The sequence below is a fragment of the Chenopodium quinoa genome, unplaced genomic scaffold, assembly GCF_001683475.1.
Source record: "Chenopodium quinoa cultivar QQ74 unplaced genomic scaffold, ASM168347v1, whole genome shotgun sequence".
NCBI lineage: Eukaryota > Viridiplantae > Streptophyta > Magnoliopsida > Caryophyllales > Amaranthaceae > Chenopodium > Chenopodium quinoa.
Window position 1 is genome coordinate 2,735,360 of NW_018744311.1, and position 18,779 is coordinate 2,754,138.

Below are 18,779 nucleotides of genomic sequence, written 5' to 3' on the forward strand. Positions count from 1 at the left end.
AAGAGTCTTAATTTGATAAATGTTTGTTTATTTAATACTATTAATAGAGGTTCATTACAATACTAATATGTTCATTCACATATTTACAAATATAATTATTAAAAATTATAGACCTACTAATTCTTAATTTATTACATTTTCATTATAGATGCACACGGATTTTATTACAATTTGTAATGCTAATTTCACTTTTTATTTTTATTTTTTTTGAAACCCCAATTTCACTTTTTATTATTACTTGTGAAACAAATATTAGCAAAAATTTGTAAAATTTTGTTGTATACTTGATAATTCCCAAGCCATGCTCGGTTTTTACAATTAATGGTATTTAAATTCAATAGAAGTCTTTAGAATTATGCAAGTCTAAAATCTATCATAACAATAAACAATTACAGAATAAATTTTGTAGGCAAATTAATAAGTCATTACCATATTGATGACATGATATAAGTTTGTAAATGAAAAGTTGTCATGATATTTCCAAATGTAGCAATTTGCAGCACACAAATGATTGCACAGCCACAAAACAAGCGCTGGAGTCACGCCAGGCAATTAAGCTTTGTTAGCAAACCAAAGATTGCTGGAACGTATCTATACCCAGTAATAACAGTTATCATGTGCTTAATTCATATGAAGATTCTACCCTACATATCGAAACTAGTATAAACAAGTTCAGCATCAGACAAAAAAAACCTCTTTCAACTCCAGCTGCTGGTTCTCCAATTTCATGTCTACAGTAATCAACCCAAAAAACTGAATCATATTCCATCACCGCCATCACCATCTAGTTGAACTTTGCCTTTGAGAAGTCCATCTCTGGATGCTGCATGATTTCACAAGAGAATTTTAGATATGAAATAATTAATATAATTTCATTTGTAAGAATGTATATTTCACTCCCGGAACAAACTACAGGGGTATCAAAACAACGTATTTACCTCAGCCATAAACTTCTTCAACAGCTCTTGCTTCTGCATGTCATCACTTGTTGGCAAGCCCATTTGTTTCTGCCTTTGGTCAAACTGCACAACCAAAACATGATTTTTCATCAGCAAAAATACTGTGTAAAACGCAGATCTTCACAGAACATTCATGCAATAGGAATCACATCAATTCCTAGATTACTATACACATGCCAAGATAAGTAGGCTAGTATTTTTTTTTTTTTTTTAAAAAAAAAGTCATCTAGTCTTACCATCATTTTCTCCACAGTTGATCTTGTTTCAGGATCCAAGTCAGAGAGCTTGCTGCTTTCAGGTTCAACTTTCTGTGTATCAATTTCAGGCTCACCTTTAATCAGACATCTCCACCAATCCATTTGGTCGTGCTTTGTCAAGAGAATTGAGATAGACTTTTGATCCTCTGAAGATAAACCAGAATAAGTGTCAGAAAGATAACAATCCAAGCATTGTGTTTTATGCTCACAATGTGTGCTAGGCTATGTGTGTGTACATAAATGTATTGTGGCATCGAGACCTAGAGCTTTAGACCAAAATGTAACTCTGGCCTAGTGGAGGTAAGTAAACCAAAATTCAAATTGGGGAGTACACCACTACTTCCCCACCAAGCATGAATGGCAATTCAATTCATATATCCCAAAAAATGAGCCATGATCTTCCCCAACAAGTAACCTTTTAATCATAGCAACACACTTTATCACCATTAGCTAGACTTACCTCAATCATTAAACTACAAACCCTTTCTTTCCCCCTTCCTTAGACAAGCCCTATTTGGGAGTTTGAAACATTGAGCAAGGGGGTTGGGAAAAACATTAAAAAGTAGGGATCTCATGAAAAAATTTACATGAAAGAGGTGAACAACAAACCTAAGCTCCAGGCTAGAAAATTCATGAATAACAGATACAAGCAAACAAAGAAATAGTTATAAATCATTTTAAACTTCAATGCCACTCTCTAATATCTACTTTGCCAGCCATCAAAGCAATTATGATATGGGTAAATTATCTAGGGTGATTTTAGGAGTATAAATATGTAGATAAAAGCTCACGTAATAAATTTTATGTAAGAAAAGAAAATCACTAGATAACAGCTTGAGATATACAGGTTCACAGGTATAGAACATACCCAAGCTCCAAAAACAGTCATCTGGCTTCACAGGCTTATAAAGATCACCCTGTAACAAAAAATACTACAGGTCAGAAAAGAAGATCTAAATTATTACAAGGAAAACAAGTGGCTCAATTTGATAAGAGAGAGCTTACATCAATAATAGGAGGCTGGCCCTTGAGACCAACTTTCAAGTGATTCTTCTTAATCTCGCAAGTGATGGACCTTGACTTTGTCCCAGGTGGAACGGGTACGCTTACAGTAACTTCTGGCAAGGACTGTTCCCATGAGTAGTTCTCCAAATCTTGACCATTCCCTTTGTTCGGTTCTGCACCGACGTAATCCAAAGAGTAAATAAGAACGGTTTATTTTTAAAAAACCATATCAACTCCTTACAAAAACACAGCAATACTACACATGAAAAAACATAATTCTACCATCTTGGAAGTGGCCTTTCACAAAGAGCCGTCGCAAATGAAAGGTAAAATAAAGAAAAAAAAAAAAAAAAAGAATCCGAAGGGTGATTTATGCTTTAGTTATGAAATATGAGCCATTATCTGAAAGACTGAAACTACAATTTATGCAAAGGTTGACAGCTAAATTTCTCTCTTGGGTAGCTAACTAGCTACTAGGAATAGCACATCAACTAATCAATTATGATAACCAGCTCCCAACTAGAAATACGCTGCATATTTTCTTTTGGGTAGCTACATTTTTTTAATGCAGTAACTGAATTACTCCGTACTTCATAATCTTGGGATTTGATTTCATGTTTGTTGTATTTAGCATTGGACCTTTTGAGTGGAAGCATAACAGCAGTGCTACATAATAAATTAAAAATACCAAGCACAAGACCATGAAATAAGTTACCTAGTTTCAAAGCTGCTACTAATCAGTCCCTCCTAATTGTTATCCCCTTAAATTAGTTTGCCTAAGCAATTTCCCTCCTAATCATTCTAATAGCTCCTCTCAATCTAGAGGATTCAATCTAGTCCACCACCACCACCACCATTCTAATAGCTTCTTCGATTAAGAAATTAAGCAGAAGGTGCTCATAAATTAGCTTTAATTTCCCAGTATGTTTCTACACTAATTTGTTTAATTGAGTACAATTCTCAAAGGATGTTTTAGCAGTATTATCTTAACAGCTAGAGATTAATTAACATTAATCCACTAAAATCATGAATCAACAACAATCAATCATAAAAAAACAGATTAACCAACGCTCATTCATCAACAATAGCATAACTTAACACTCATTCATTCATCAACAATCACAAATTAATCAACCAAGATCCACAATCATATACTCAAGCACCAAACACATACTAACTAAACAGAATAATACTTAATCAACTACATTATAATTCTTCCTTAATTAATCAAAATTAGGGCAAATCACAATCACGTATTAAAATCAACAACAAACATTAATTAGGATTCTATTCATCAAAAAGTCAAAATGAAGAGTAAAATCACCAACATTGCGCAATTAATCAATACAAAATTCAAAAACTCAAAGATGAAAGAGATAGATGATAAACCTATATACTTAGATTTCTCTGTCTTCTCGTCGACATCCATAGAAGACGCATCCTTCTTCTCCGAAGCAGAAGACGACGCAACAGCAGCAGCAGCAGCAGCAGCTTCCTCCTCCTTCTTTTTCTCAGCTTCAACCTTAAGCTTCTCCCTCACATTCTTAACCAAACTAACAACCTCCTTCTCAGACGAATCATCGGAGAAGAAATCCGTCTCTTTCGCAACGAAATCAATGGCGGATTGAAGAAACCCTAGCGGATTCGAAGGATCGAGAATTGTAGAAAACGGCTTCGGAGTAGGCGGTGGTTGTTGTGGTTGTTCTTGAGGTTTATGGTCTTCTTCGACGTAATCTGAGAGGATCGCCATTGTTGTCGGATTTTGAGGAGAGAGAAAGAGAAAAACAGGGGTTTTCTTGGAGGAAGATGAAATGAAAAGAAAAAGGGAAGAATCGAGATGAATCGAGATGAATCAGTAATAACGAGGGTTTTAGAGGGATATTTATATGGAGAGAGAAAGAGAGAAGTTGAAGGAGGCGATGAAGTGTAAAGGGGAGGGATTTCTTGAAAAGTTTGAAAGAGTAGATGATTCCAGAAGGTCTGTTTATCTATCTGTCTTTGGCCTCTCTGGCTCTTTGCATCTCTTGGATAGTCCTAGACTCCTAGAGGCCAGAGGTGTCAAATTGTCAATATGAATTACTATCTCAAAAACTTTTGTATACCTTCAGTTTACACTAATATTAGTGTACATCGAGCAATATAAGGGTAATTTTTAGGGTAACCTTTTGTCTTTTTTGGGTAACTTTAAACATCATACAATTTTTATATAAATCAACAACAAGAAAAAATTTATAAAGGTAATTTAATTACATTCAATCACTAATAATTGATTTTTAGTCATTTAAAATTTGATTCTTTACTAATAAAGCGTAGATAATTTTTATTTGAATTGGGTTACTTTAACTCATATTGGGGTAACTTTTATTCATTTCATGGGTAACTTTTATTCATTTCAAGGGTAACTTTTAATCACTTTAGGTTATCTTTATAATGGACGTACAATAATTATTGTACATAAGATTTTTTAAAAGTTTGTGTTACTATCTTCGTTTTAAATATGTACTTCATTTTTCTATATGCGGAGCTGTAGGAGAAATTGAAAAAAAATAGTAAAATACTTCGTATGGAGGTAGTTGGGTACTTGGGTAGGTAAAACGTAAAAGAATAAAAATTGTAAAAAACAAAAGTAGTAGAGAGAATTGAAGGTGAGAGAATATGAAATTAATAAAATGTGATTTAGGTTTGTCCACTAAGTGTGAGAAATGAATCAAATATTGTAAAAGCTTTCCAAATAAGAAAATGGGGCAAGTATCTAAAAACGGCCGAAAAAGAAAAGTAAAGCAAGTATTTAAAAAGGGAGGGAGTACAAATACAATATCTCATTTTATGTGTAACAAAGGCTATGTTAGAATTGTCTTAAAAAAAATAAAAATAAATAAAAAAATAAAATAAAAGGCTTTGTTAGAATTTGTTATATATATCCGAGTACACCATACATCCATAAACATTTTGTTCCCATTTTAATGATTGTTTTTCATTTAATCATCAAATAAAGAGCAAAAACTAACCTTGAGTTAGTTGGGTGTACAATACACCCGAGAATATATAATAATCTCTCCATTATATGTAACAATATTTTTAGTAAATGTTACACGTAATATGAAACAAATGTAGTAATATAAAAAGTTAAATCAAGTTAAATTATTGTGTCAATACAAGTCAAAATGCGGATTGAGAGAGTTTTTTTTACATCTTTAGGGCCTGTTCTCATACGTTGAAATTCAGTTCAGTTCAATTCAGCTCAGTTCAATTCAGTTCAGCTACTAATTTCCATCTCATATAAAATATTCAGTTCAGTTCAGTTCAGTCAATGAGAACAAGCCCTTAATCTTACTTGAAATATGTTTTGTAAAAAGAAATGACATTAATTTGAAAAAAATACACTCTATAACAATTTCACAACCTTTATATACTCTATAAGGCCCTGTTCTCTTCACCTTAAAAAAATAATATTAAGTAAAAATAATTTCAGTTCAGTAAAAATAAGTTCAGTTCAGTAAAATTAATTTCAGTTCAGTAAAAATAATTTCAGTTCAGTAAAAAATAAGTTCAGTTCAGTAAAATTCAGTTTTCTTAAAGAAGAATTATAATAGAAAATCAGTAAAAATAATTCCAGTTCAGTAAAAATAATTTCAGTTCAGCAAAAATAATAATAATAATAATAATAATCACAATCCTTTTGATATTATCATTGTGATTAATTTGTTTATTGTATTTCATTACGAATCTTACTATCTACGAAATATTGGGTGAAGGTAATATTTTATGTCACTGCAATAATATTTGAATTTATTTTATTTAAAGTGAAAGGAACATGTAACATTTCATTGTGTATACTTGTAGACCTTGTAGTTATATCAATGAGTATTGCTCCTAGGGGGGGGGGGGGGGAAATGGGTAAAAATAGAACATGGAAACTAAATATTGATATTGAAGTTTTTTTCCTTCTGGACTGCTTGCTTTACAACTTCAAGTGATTCCACAACATCATCACATAGTTGTTGTGGTTCAGGGATCACATTTTGATCAACTGCTAGAACCAAAGTCATTTTATCCATGTAACTCTGAAAATGGACGGTTAAAGCCTGCATCAGGTAAACTTAACTACATCAAATTGAGCACAACATAATTTAATTTGACCTATATATATACATCACATATACGATCCTAATCTTACAAGATTCATCTTATTACTCGTACACACAACGATTGATATGCACGTGGGATCAATATAATGTTTGACTATCGCGTGATTTATACATGTAACTATTTTTAGCATTATTAACACGAATGGATAATAAACCTTATTCAAGCTACATACATACTTGTGGGTGTCCATAAACACTGGGAGCAAGGAAAGTTATGGGATGACCATAGAAGCTTATTTCTTCATTTGGACCGACCACATTTGAGAAGGAAAATGTAGTATTGGATAGAACTCTGTATACTATAGCAGCAGCCACCTGCAAAACTATGTACTTAGTATATATTGCTTCCACAAATAATTTAGGTATTTATATTATCAAGTTGATTTTGAACAGGGTAGATGTGCATACCCTTAGGCCGAAAATCTTGAGAACAATTTTACCGCTTATGAATGTGGCAATCGCTTCAAGAGATTGTTTCTTCTTGTCAATGGTGGCTTTAGCACTGCGTATGTAATCCAATGGATCTTCTCTTAGCGCGATGTGGAAGGGAACGAGGATGTAACCTATCGAGTTCCCCCATTGCCAGTTTCTCAAATTAGGATCATCTGTTTCCATTTGTTCTGCTAAATCCTATATACTTATGTTAACGATCATATATGCATGAAAATAAATAAAGTCTTTTCAATATGATTTTGAGCACAAATTAATGTAGAAAATAATTGCTATTGTTATACTCAAACCTCAAGCGTGGAAGTTGGTCTGATATTTACAAGGAGTGTTGATCTGAGACGAATATGCTTTGGCAAATTATTCTGTTGCACCTTTTCATTTCCCTTGGACTCACCTGAATGTAGATATGAACATACACATTAGCTATCCTTAGCAATGTAAAATTTTCATAAAATCGTTATAAAATTAAACGATCATGTAGAAAAGATAAAGGACTAACCATACTTCCTATTAAGGTAACGTGATAGCCCTGCTTCAGTTATACCCAAAACAACATCGTTTACTGTCTGGAAAAAAATAAAAAATACCACCCCAAATTGAATAATGAACTTAAGATTATCATACAAATATTAGTCACGCCAAATAAGTTTGAAAGCTAACAAGATACCAATCTATAAGAACTTATGAAAGATGCATTACAACATCATAATTTATTTATTTTTAATTGAAAGAAAACGTACCACATTCATGTCGTTCTTCACAAACTTGATGTCATCAAAACTAAGAGTTCTATAAACAAACTTCTTAGGAGCCTTTCCGGTTCCAGAAGAGCCTTTTAAATGAGTCATGGTGTCCTTAAGAAACACCATTGTGGCAAAAAACATGCATAAATCTATGATAGTGTACCAAAACATCTTGAAAGCAAGCAACAACCACATCAAGCAGCCCCATAAACAAAATGATGAACTATTCGTTGTGTCATCCAACTTTTTCGTATCCTTTGTAGGAAGTGTAGGCAATGCATTAGGATCAGAGGTTTTTCGAGTACAAGCAAGTACGAGGGACATAAGAGAGATACCATCTCCTACGGAATGGTGTATTCTGAATACAGCAATCGAATTAGCATCCTTTGTTTTGATGCTTAGAATGCGGATCTCCCATAATGGCTTGGTTAAGTCCATAGGAGTTTGAGCAAGGCTTGAAACATAGTCTTCAACAAATTGATCGGGTGAGTCCATGTATGAATCTAAACTTGGAACAATAATGTGGTTGTCCACGTCCACCTTGGTTCGGGTCCATCCAGCCGGTCTACTAGGTTTTTTGGGATCAAATACCTAATTGTCAAGCAAGATGGATTAGTTTAGCCCCTGAAGGTAATCGTTAATGTGAATTCAAATACTAGTTAACCGATAAACATATAAATTAGTGAAGACATAACTCCCAATTTTTCCAATTGCCGTATTTTTTCTCATTATACTACAATGCTTAACTAGATAGTAGATTGTTGACATATATTATGCATAAATTTGTAAATGCACTCGAGTTTATCAAAATATACATTGCACTTGGAACGTTGACCACCCTATCAGCCTTCGAGAATTTTGCTCTCTAGTTCAATTCGCAAGGCCAACACACTACCTAATGTCAACTATTCATAAGTCATCCTTGGTAAAGTGCATTTTATTGATCTTATATATTCACATACATCATGGTAAACCTGTGTGCTTTATTTATAGACAAGCTAACGTTTGTAATTTTTAACTTTTTATAACACAAGTCCTTTATTTTCGCCCTCACTATCTAAGTAACTAGCGCTCTGATTTGGAATTTTGGACCGAACTGATCTAAGTGAGATTCTAAATCAGTAGATTGGTTCTTCTTATCATTTTCTTACAAAATAAAGTAAAAATGCTTACTATGATAAAAGCTAAATTACGGTGATTGTAAGCTTTATCTAACCCAAGCCGCCATCTATTGGACTACGGATCACCTAGCCCAACAAATGTAGGATCATGATCTGCCCATTCCAATGGATATGTCATTAGTTAAAATCCCATTTCAATTGAGGAAAATAATGACATTTCATCAATTTGATAAAGAACCAGCTTAGCTGATTCACTGATTGTAGCTTACTTTGACTAACCCTCCAATAAATAAATAAATAAATAAAAAATAGCTTACTTTGACTAACCCAAGGGTCACAATGTCACATAGTCTTTCCCGCAGCCCAACGCTTTGACTAGCATATTCCATATTTCCATTAATCTCCCTAATTAACAAATTGTTTGATATGGAGTACAATTCAAACTCTTCATGAAGTTTTAGTTTATGAGTTATGAGCTTATGACTAATATTCAAATACTCTTACCATTTTACTCATGACTTCCAATAACATGGCAATATGTAATTAGTCATTTTTCTGTTTACTATACTAAAAAAATAATAATATTACGAATACGTAATCCAAATTTCCTTTACTTAAAACCAATTTCAAAATTAGATACGTACTCCGTAGTAATTTGCAATTAAGCCTAAATAAAATAAACTCAACATAATCCAAACTAATTTAAAAGTTCCCGTATACTCATCCAAAATGTTCCAAATGGACCCGACTCAAAAACCTACTCACTTGAATATGATCCTACCATAAAGGACCCAGTTCATAACTCCATACCCGAACCAATGATCCATTAGCCTGCTTAGCCACCTCTAGAGCATTCGTATATCAATTATTGATCTAACTAATCATGCATTCTTGCAAGATATGATAAGCTAAAAAAAATAGTAAAAAGAAATTAAAGAATGTTGACCTCTTTATAGTGCTTAAAAAAAACAAGCAACGTGTAAGCACGAAAAACCAGTAATAAGATGAAGAACAAATAAAATTAAGCAATAATGTTACCAGTTTGCTAGAGAAACGAGGGTGCTTAACAATAGTTTGATAAATCCCTTGTTTAATAACTTCAACGTTGATCAAAGTCTTACACCCAACCACCGCCACTATGCAGCAGTTCATCTGCGGCGCATGAAACAAACGGGTTGCCGGACTTAGCGGCTCCTCCACCTCGTCTTTCGCCGTCGTCGTCCTAGTTGTGTTGATGGGGTTTAGCCACTTATTAACACATGCCATCTCTTAATTTAGTTTGTTTTTTAGTTAGTTAGTAGCGTAGAAGATAGAGGGAAAATCATTCAATATTTCTTCTTTGCTTTTTATTGGGTTTTGATGGAAGGGTTTTTAGTTGGTAGAGCGGAGAGTTTTTTCTTTATGAATACAAGTTTTAATACAACAACTATACAAAAGTTGTACTTTTATTATTGATTTGCATTGGAGAGGTTTTTTTCTTTATGAATCCCACCTAATTTGGTCTTTTTTTTAAAAAAAAATACTTGGTCCATACTCTATGGTAAGATCTTGTTAAATTTGTCATAAAAATGTGCACTTTTGTTATTTTAATTATTTTTATTTAAATTTTTATTTTAATTATTGTTTGGAAGTCTATATGTTAAATAGGGAAATTCCCATTGGTACCATCCAGGTTTTGGCTTTTCCCAGCGGTACCACATTTTATTTTTGACTTCCTGGTGATACACCCCAGTTTTTGACTTCTTAACTGGCGTGATTAAGTCTGTTAAACAGACGTTAATAAGTTAGTAATTAGGTGATTTAGGGTTAAAAATATGAAATGACTAAAATGCCCCCTTTTAAAACCTTCCCTCCAACATCCATAATTAAACCTCTTCCCCTTTCATTTATGTCGATTGGACATAAAACCATTTCATTCAAATTTCTTCTCTCTCTCTCCTTTGCTCTGGTAAATTCACGAAGAATTCCTGGTGATAACAAGGGAAATTCGCAAATTTGGTTGGTCTACATAGCTAACAGGGGGAAATCTGAGCATAATTCAGGTATATCAGTACTACTACTGTTCATTTATGCATGATTTGGTGCTTTTGATTGATATTCTGTTTTTGTATGCGAATTTAGGTTTATTTCATGATTTAAATGTTGTTTATTTGTGCGAATTTAGGGTTATTTCATATATATTTGATGTGTGATTATGTTTGATCAAATATTGGTTTAGAGTATGGAATGAAATTGAATGAAATGCCTTGATCATGTTTGATTGAATTGGAATTTTTTTGCATGTTGTAAGTGTGTACATTGTTTACCTTATTTTGCAGAATGAGTGATGTTGTGATAAGATTTCATTACTTGAATAAACATGTTGATATTGGGGTTGACTTAGATAGATGTAATTTGATGGACTTGGTTATGGAATTTGAGGACAATGATGTAGTAGACACTGAGTATCCATTAATCAACCCTTCCTATGGTTATGGTCACAAAGAAAAGCATATCCCATTACTAGATGATGCTGATTTTTTAAAGATGATTCATGCCCTAGGTGAGTGTGATGTGTATCACATTTGGGTTGGGTGTGGCAAGAAACCAAGTGTGTTGAATAAAATGACCTAGAAGTTAAGGAAAACTCAAACTATTCCACCCCTTGTTGATCCACCCCAAACTGAACCCTCCCAAATAGAACCATCACAAACAGAACCATCACAAACCGAACCCTCTCAAACTGAACCCTCTCAAACTGAACCCTCTCAGCCTTCCTTGGAAGATTTATTTGTAATTGAGTCTTCTCCACCTGGTATGCTGATGTCAATTCACCAATAGATGAACCAAGTGTCCAACATAATGATGTTGAGTACACAAAGGGTACAATTGAGTTTGAGAAGACTATGGAGAGGATAGAAAAGTCAAAGAAGGCTAAGGCTACAAAGAGTAAGAAGAGTGTTGCCACCAAATCAACCCCAATGCAACCACCATCACCTAGGTCACCAAATACTGTGTTCAAGACCTTAACTTTGAGAAGAAGCCCTAGATTTTCACCTATTCCAGTCACTGAGACAGCTGCTCCCAATGTTGAACTATTAAGTAATTCATCTCAGATCTCTGTTTTTGCTAAAAAACTTCCTAGAACCACAGCATATAGGAAGGGGGTAAGAGTTGGCAGTACTGTCAATGAGAGAAGAATGCTTGGTGTAGGTTCTAATTTGGAGTCTAGTCAGGTGGAGGGACTTAGAATTGGTGTGACTGAGACAGAAGTTGAGGACCCTAGTTTTGGTTTCAAGGGGAGAAGGAAGATGGACTTTGTTGTTCAGAGTGATTCATCTGGTTTGAATGAGAGTTAGGAGGGAGGCAATAGTTTGTGTTTAAATGAGAGTCAGGTGGAGGGACCTAAGACTGGTTCAAAAGTTAGAAGAAAAATGGAGTTTGTGATGCAAAGTGATTCAGATGAAGATAGTGAAGGAGAAGTAGCACCAAAGGGTGATGTTCCTGCAGATGAATTGGTTCAGCTTCAAAGGATTCCTAAAATCAAGGATAACTGGAAACCTGGTAAATGGTTTGAGTTTTTAGATGATGAAGATGATGAGGATTACTTTAAGAGACTTTACAAGAATGGAGAGATGTATGAGGATGCTGATTTTGGGAAGATAGTGCTAAGGCCATGGATGATTTTCACTGATAAGGCACACTTTAAGGATACTCTTAAGGATTTTGCTGTACAAGAGAGATTTGCAATTAATGTGGAGTATGCTGACAACAAGAGGTATACAGCAGTGTGCCAATCTCAATGTTGTGACTGGAGGCTGCATGCAAGCAGGCTTTCAGATGGAAGAACTTGGGCAATTAAGAAGATTTGGCCCAATGTACACACTTGCATAGGGTTAGAGACATACAACCCCATATGTAATGTCAAGTGGGCTTCCCAAAAAGTTATGGAAGACATCAGAGCTAACCCTGACATTCCTGGGAAAGCTTTAATTGAACTTTTATTCCAAAGATATGGAATCTACATGAGACAGTCTACTTTGTATAGGTTAAAGTGTTATGTAATTGAGCAGCTCTTTGGAGGCCATGATGAGTCTTATTCATTGTTGCCCATGTATGCTAAAATGTGTATTGAGACAAACCCAGAAACTTTAGCATTTTGTGCATGGCAAGAAACTGAATCCCTGCCTAAGCAACTACAATTCACAAGTACATTCATTTCCTTCACTGGACATTGGAGACTGGAGAGGGCTTCTTAGAGGTTTTAGGCCTTTGATTGGTGTAGATGGAACACACCTGAAAGGTAATTATGGGGGAATTTTGTTATCTGCTGTGGGAATAGATGGCAATAATGAGATCTTTCCCATAGCCTATGCTATTGTGAGTCAAGAAGACAAGGAGTCATGGAGCTACTTCTTCTGGCATTTGAGAAACATGATCAAAGAATCTTCAAGGGAGCATTGGACTATCATTTCTGATAGGCAAAAGGCAAGTACTGAAGTTAAAATTCAATTTTTTGCTGTTTATGATAACATTTGCATATTACATAATACTAATCTTGTTAATTATTGTTCTAGGGAGTAGAATTAGCCTTAGACAATGTATGGCCAGAAGCTGACAGAAGGTTCTGTTGTAGACACCTTAGTAGGAATTACAAAAAGAAGTTTCCAGGCCCTATGATGTATGTTTTATTTTGGAGAGCATGCAATGCAACTTCAGCTTTCACATTCAGGAAAGCTATGGAGAAGCTGAAGAAAGAGGGAGGTGATGATGTCATGTGTTGGTTTGCTTACTTGGGAGAACAGTCCAAGTGGACTAAGCACAAATTTAGCCCTAATGTCTGCAATGAGACCAACACATCTAATTTTGTGGAAAGTTTTAACTCCACACTTGGAGTAAACAGATGTAGGCCTGTATTAACTCTGCTAGAAGGTAACAAATTTACATAACTTTGTTTTATGCTTATGATAATGTGAATATAATCTGATCATCATGTGTAATTATGTACAACTATGCAGGAATAAGGAGGGTCTGTATGGTAAGAATTGCAACAAGGCTTGAGAATGCAAGGTCTTGGAAAGATGAGGATATTTGCCCAAAAATTGTCAAACTGTGAAACAGATAGGGAAGGCAAGCTCAAACTGCAGAGCTTTTAAGTCCAGCCCTGGAGAGTATGAAATCCATGAGGGCAGATCTCAATTCCCTTTGAGCCTTAACAAGAAGATTTGTTCTTGTGGTGCATGGCAACTTTCAGGAGTGCCATGTAGGCATGCAATTAGGGCCCTAATTGATGCAAAATTGGACCCACATGACTTTGTTAGTTCTTGGTACTCTGTCAAGACATACAAGCAAGCATACAGTACCTGCATTAATCCCATCCCAGACACAGACCAATGGCCTATTGATGACTCAGGCAGAATTATCATGCCACCTAAGATGAAAAGGGGCATTGGAAGACCAAGTAGGAATAGAAAAAGGGAAGAAGGAGAAGTCCAACCAGGCAAGAGAAGCAAAACAGTCAAATGCTCAAAGTGTGGTTGCTTTGGGCATAATAAAGCAACCTGCAAGGGAGGCTTGACTGGGAAAGAGTTGAAGGCATCTGAGCCTGTTGTCATCAAAAACCCAAGGGTCAGAGACCAATCAAATGCAGCAAAGGCAGCAAAAGCAGCAAATGAAGCATTATCTGATGCTGCAGCATCTAAGTCAAGGAAGAAAGGGAAGCAGGTCACTGATTATCCAACTGAGTTGAATGCTTCACAGTTGCCTAGCCAACCAGCAAACCTGTCTCAAGCTTACTCTGACTCTCCAAGTTTCTAGTTTGTGTGGATGCAATTGCTATGTAGTTAACTTTGTTTTTTGAAACTTTAGCTACAATCTTAGTACTTTAGATGAAAAGTGATTATTTAGTCAACTTTTTTAGTGCTTTATTCTAACAGTAGGTAACTGATGCTTTTTGGAACATAAGTTTGGTTTTGGATACTTTGGCAATCATCTTCATTTTGGATATGTGAAATCAGCAAACTATTGCCATTTTAAAAGTTGTGATTTGAGTTCAGTTATTGATCTTGTTCTGTTGCATTATTGTACTTATTACTTAGTAAACAAAGTATAAAACAGAACAAAGTAGCTCTTTTTTCATTTCTCATTCCTTCATCCAGAAAAAACAACTTTTAAATGCTAATAATAATCTACCAATTACATAGCATGATTTGAAGGAAAATTACACCACTTTTATTTTAGAGCAACAAATAGTAAAATCAAGTACATGACAAGAGCAATCCTAACAACCATGTATATGTAGGCTGCAAATTCATAAGCTCTCTTTGTAAATTCAGTTAAATTAATCTCTCAGATTAGCATACTCAGCAACATTTAGTTCCCCTGTTCTGTTTCCCATAAATTAACCTTCAGTGACTCACATCAACAAACCACAGTGCCTGCATTTGTAATATGTTCTTCCTGGGTTCGAAATGGAGTCAGTTACCTACTGCCAGAAGAAGAACCTGAAATACCTGCCATGTCAGAGAAAAGGAAAAAGAAAATATTGAGAAGAAGAGTACTGCAGCAATGGAGGAGAAATGAAATGGAGAAAGGAAAAGGAAATGGCGCATTTTATAGGAAGGGTTTTGGTGGGAAATAACAGAAAGAATCAGTGGGAAAAAATGGAGGGGAATTTTTAAAATGAGGGCAAATTAGTCTTTTTCTTTTTTTTAACCTATTTTACTAACTTATTAACGTCTGTTTAACAGACTTAATCACGCCAGTTAAGAAGTCAAAAACTGGGGTGTATCACCAGGAAGTCAAAAATAAAATGTGGTACCGCTGGGAAAAGCCAAAACCTGGATGGTACCAATGGGAATTTCCCTTATTATTTTCATTCTCAAACTTCTCACTACCTTATTGTTAATAATGTTTAGAAGTCTGGCTGTTACAAAAATCGAAACAATAATCTACCAAAAAAAAAAAAAAAAAAATCTAGTACTCCTTGGCTTATACGGAGTAATAATATTTTTCATTATCTCTTCTAACTTAATACTTCCCTGTTCTTTTTTACTTGACCTGTTTCTTTTATCACGCTTGCTAATGCAAAACTTTAATTTTCCATAATTAAAAAATATAAAAGTTATATATTATGATAGTACTTATTGAGACGAATTCAAAATGATCCAACATAAATATGATTTTCCTTACATATTATTCACAAAACAAGGTCAAAGGATGGGTGATGAATAGTGTAAAAGTCAAAGCGGGTCAAGTAAAAAAGAACGGAGGAAGTAGGAAATATAAATAGTCGTAAGCAAATTTAATCACCTTGAAATTTCAAACATATTTGTCTGATAGCCAATATGCAAAATGAATATGGAATACATCATTATTTAATTTAATGTATATTACTCCCAATGAAAAATCAATGGGTATAGCTCTTCAATTCCATTAGGCTTGTGAGTTAGACTTGTAACTAGAACATGGATATTAAATCTTGAAAATCTTTTTCTTTTGAGCTGCTTTCTTTACAAGTTCAAGTGATTCCACAATATCATCACAAAGTAGTTGTGGTTCAGGGATCACATTTTGATCAACTGCAATAACCAAAGTCATCTTATCCATGTAACTCTGAAAATTGATTGTCAAAGCCTGCAACAAATAGACAAACTACATCAATTAAGCACAATATAACTTGATCCAAATACGTCAGAATATATGTACTATAAGATCCCAATCGTAAAGGATAGTGAGCATACTTGTGGATGTCCATAAACACTAGGAGCAAGGAACGTCATGGGATGACCATAGAAGCTTATTTCTTCCATTGGACCGACCATGTTTGACAAGTATAAGGTAGTGTTGGATAGAACTCTGTATGTTATAGCAGCAGCAACCTGTAAAATTATGATGTAAATGTTACTTTCATACAACTTGTAGTTTATAATATAATGTTATAAGCCTAGGTTACTATAAGTTGCATGATCATACCCCAAGGCCTAGAAACTTGAGAAAATATTCAGCACATATATATGTTACAATTGCTTCAAGAGAATGTTTCTTTTTGCCAATGGTGGCTTTAGCACTGAGTATGTAGTCTAATGGGTCTTCTCTTAGCGCGATGTGGAAGGGAAGGAAGATGTGACCAATTGCGTTCCCCCATTCCCACTTTTTCGTATTGGGATCATTTGTTTCCATTTGTTCTGCTAAATCCTGTTGAGTACCCATGTCAATGATTTTAGACAATTTAAAGCCTTTTTTGAAAAAGACTTTGGTTACAAATAGATGATAGAAATGAGTAATGTTATACTTAAACCTGAAGGTTGGAAGTTGGACTGATATTGATAGGGATTGATGATCTTATACGAATATGCTTAGGCAAACTATTTTTCTGCACCCTTTCATCTCCTTTGGACTCACCTGAATGTAAGAGCGTATTAATATACATCATAAATTCATTCAAATGAAAAAAATATGAACATTATTGATCATGTAAGAAAGTGGGAGACTGACTGTATTTCCTGTTAAGGTAGCGTGATAGGCCTGCCTGAGTTATCCCTAAAACCACATCATTAATCGTCTGAAAAATAATATCAACAGCCTCATTTCGATGTATAACAAACTTAAATTTAATCATACATCTATTAGTAATGTCAATTAAGTTTGAACAATTATGGAAAAAGAAAACGTACCACATTCATGATGTTCTTGACAAACTTGATGTCATCAAGGCTTAGAATCCTATAAACAAACTTTTTAGGAGACTTTTCTGTTCCAGAAGAGCCTTTTAGATGAGTCTTGGTGTCCTTAAGAAAAACTATTGTGGCCAAAAACATGCATACATCTATAAAAGTGTTCCACAACATGTTGAAAGCAAACAATAGCCACAAAAAGCAGTCCCATAAACTAAATGATCTTCTTGTGTTAATCAACTTCTTATTTTCGGTAGGGAGTGTAGGAAGTGCATTAGGATCAGAGGTTTTTCGAGTACATGAGAGTATGAGGGACATAATTGAGATACCATCTCCTATAAAATGGTGAGTTCGGAATACAGCAATCGAGTTAGCATCCTTAGTTTTGATGTTGAGGATGTGAATTTCCCATAATGGCTTGGTTAAGTCCATAGGTTTTTGAGCAAGATTTGAAACATAGTCTTTAACAAATTCATCCGGTGAGTCCATATTTGAATAATCCAAATTTGGGACTATAATGTGGTTGCTCACGTCCACTTTGGTTCTGATCCATCCAATTGGTCTCCCGGGGTCATTGGGATCAAATACCTAGATGTTTTGAAAAGACGGAAAATTTAGCATCATAGGTTATTGTTGAAACCAATTCAAAGACTTCTAATGATAAAGTCTTTGTTACAATTAAAAAAAGAACGGATGAAGTAATATTTACCAGTTTGCTTGAGAAACGAGGATGCTTAACAAGAGTTTGGTTAAGTCCTTCCTTAACAACATCAACATTGATCGCGGTCTTAAACCCAGCCACTGCTACTATGCAGCAGTTCAGCCGTGGCACATGGAACAAGCGTGTCGCCAGGCTTAGTGGCTCCTCCTTTGCCGTCCTGGTTGTGCTGATGGGATTCAGCCACTGATGTTTCATTTGACTTTAGTTAATAGTGTAGAGATATATGAGAACACTTAAAAAGTACTTTGTTGTTTGTACAAAAACCTATTAACACAATTAACGCTTAATTATTACAAGTACGTAGATTAAATTCATCAGGGGAAAAACAGAGTAGAAGATAATGCATACCCATGCAAAGGTGAAGGCTGCCATGTCAATTAGCTTTCTTTGATCAAAAGTATTAAATGGTATTTTCATTTCTCAAATACTTTGATTTTCAATTTGCGCACAATAATGTCTATTTTGTAATGAATAATGGACAAAAGTTGAACACAACAACTAATTTCATTACTTTGCCTCTTCTATTTACAGAGTAATTACTTAAATTAAGCATAAATTTCTAGTCATTATTCATGCACCTCTCTATTTGCATGACAAGTAAATTGCATTGTTGCCGGGGTTAGTTGTATAATTTGTGAGAAAATTAGGGTTCTATTAACCAAACCTACTCCTTTCGTTTCATATGATCATACTATGTTGCTTTTCCGAAGTATGTATAGTA

General features: G+C 34.5%; 4 protein-coding genes across 4 annotated transcripts; 1 reads left to right on the plus strand and 3 right to left on the minus strand.

Annotated features, from left to right (window-relative positions):
* Window positions 1-447: 447 nt before the first annotated feature.
* On the minus strand, window positions 448-4,202 carry LOC110696116 (protein BOBBER 1-like). The gene is made up of 6 exons (XM_021873400.1): window positions 3,611-4,202; window positions 2,222-2,394; window positions 2,085-2,133; window positions 1,196-1,362; window positions 939-1,022; window positions 448-823 (listed from the first exon to the last, which is right to left on the minus strand). The coding sequence occupies exons 1-6, from the start codon at window positions 3,969-3,971 to the stop codon at window positions 785-787; spliced, it is 873 nt and encodes a 290-aa protein (XP_021729092.1). The 5' UTR covers window positions 3,972-4,202; the 3' UTR covers window positions 448-784.
* A 1,794-nt stretch (window positions 4,203-5,996) lies between these two features.
* Window positions 5,997-10,579, minus strand: LOC110696117 (O-acyltransferase WSD1-like). The gene is made up of 7 exons (XM_021873402.1): window positions 9,722-10,579; window positions 7,560-8,153; window positions 7,319-7,385; window positions 7,110-7,213; window positions 6,778-6,999; window positions 6,547-6,684; window positions 5,997-6,306 (listed from the first exon to the last, which is right to left on the minus strand). Exons 1-7 carry the CDS (start codon window positions 9,947-9,949, stop codon window positions 6,139-6,141), a joined length of 1,521 nt encoding a protein of 506 aa, XP_021729094.1. The 5' UTR covers window positions 9,950-10,579; the 3' UTR covers window positions 5,997-6,138.
* Window positions 10,580-12,096: 1,517 nt separating this feature from the next.
* On the plus strand, window positions 12,097-14,479 carry LOC110696187. The gene is made up of 5 exons (XM_021873474.1): window positions 12,097-12,871; window positions 13,005-13,150; window positions 13,240-13,594; window positions 13,681-13,700; window positions 13,784-14,479. Exons 1-5 carry the CDS (start codon window positions 12,097-12,099, stop codon window positions 14,477-14,479), a joined length of 1,992 nt encoding a protein of 663 aa, XP_021729166.1.
* Window positions 14,480-15,918: 1,439 nt separating this feature from the next.
* On the minus strand, window positions 15,919-18,720 carry LOC110696207 (O-acyltransferase WSD1-like). The gene is made up of 8 exons (XM_021873492.1): window positions 18,407-18,720; window positions 18,047-18,241; window positions 17,338-17,925; window positions 17,159-17,225; window positions 16,962-17,065; window positions 16,637-16,858; window positions 16,405-16,542; window positions 15,919-16,297 (listed from the first exon to the last, which is right to left on the minus strand). The coding sequence occupies exons 1-8, from the start codon at window positions 18,473-18,475 to the stop codon at window positions 16,136-16,138; spliced, it is 1,545 nt and encodes a 514-aa protein (XP_021729184.1). The 5' UTR covers window positions 18,476-18,720; the 3' UTR covers window positions 15,919-16,135.
* Window positions 18,721-18,779: the final 59 nt, after the last annotated feature.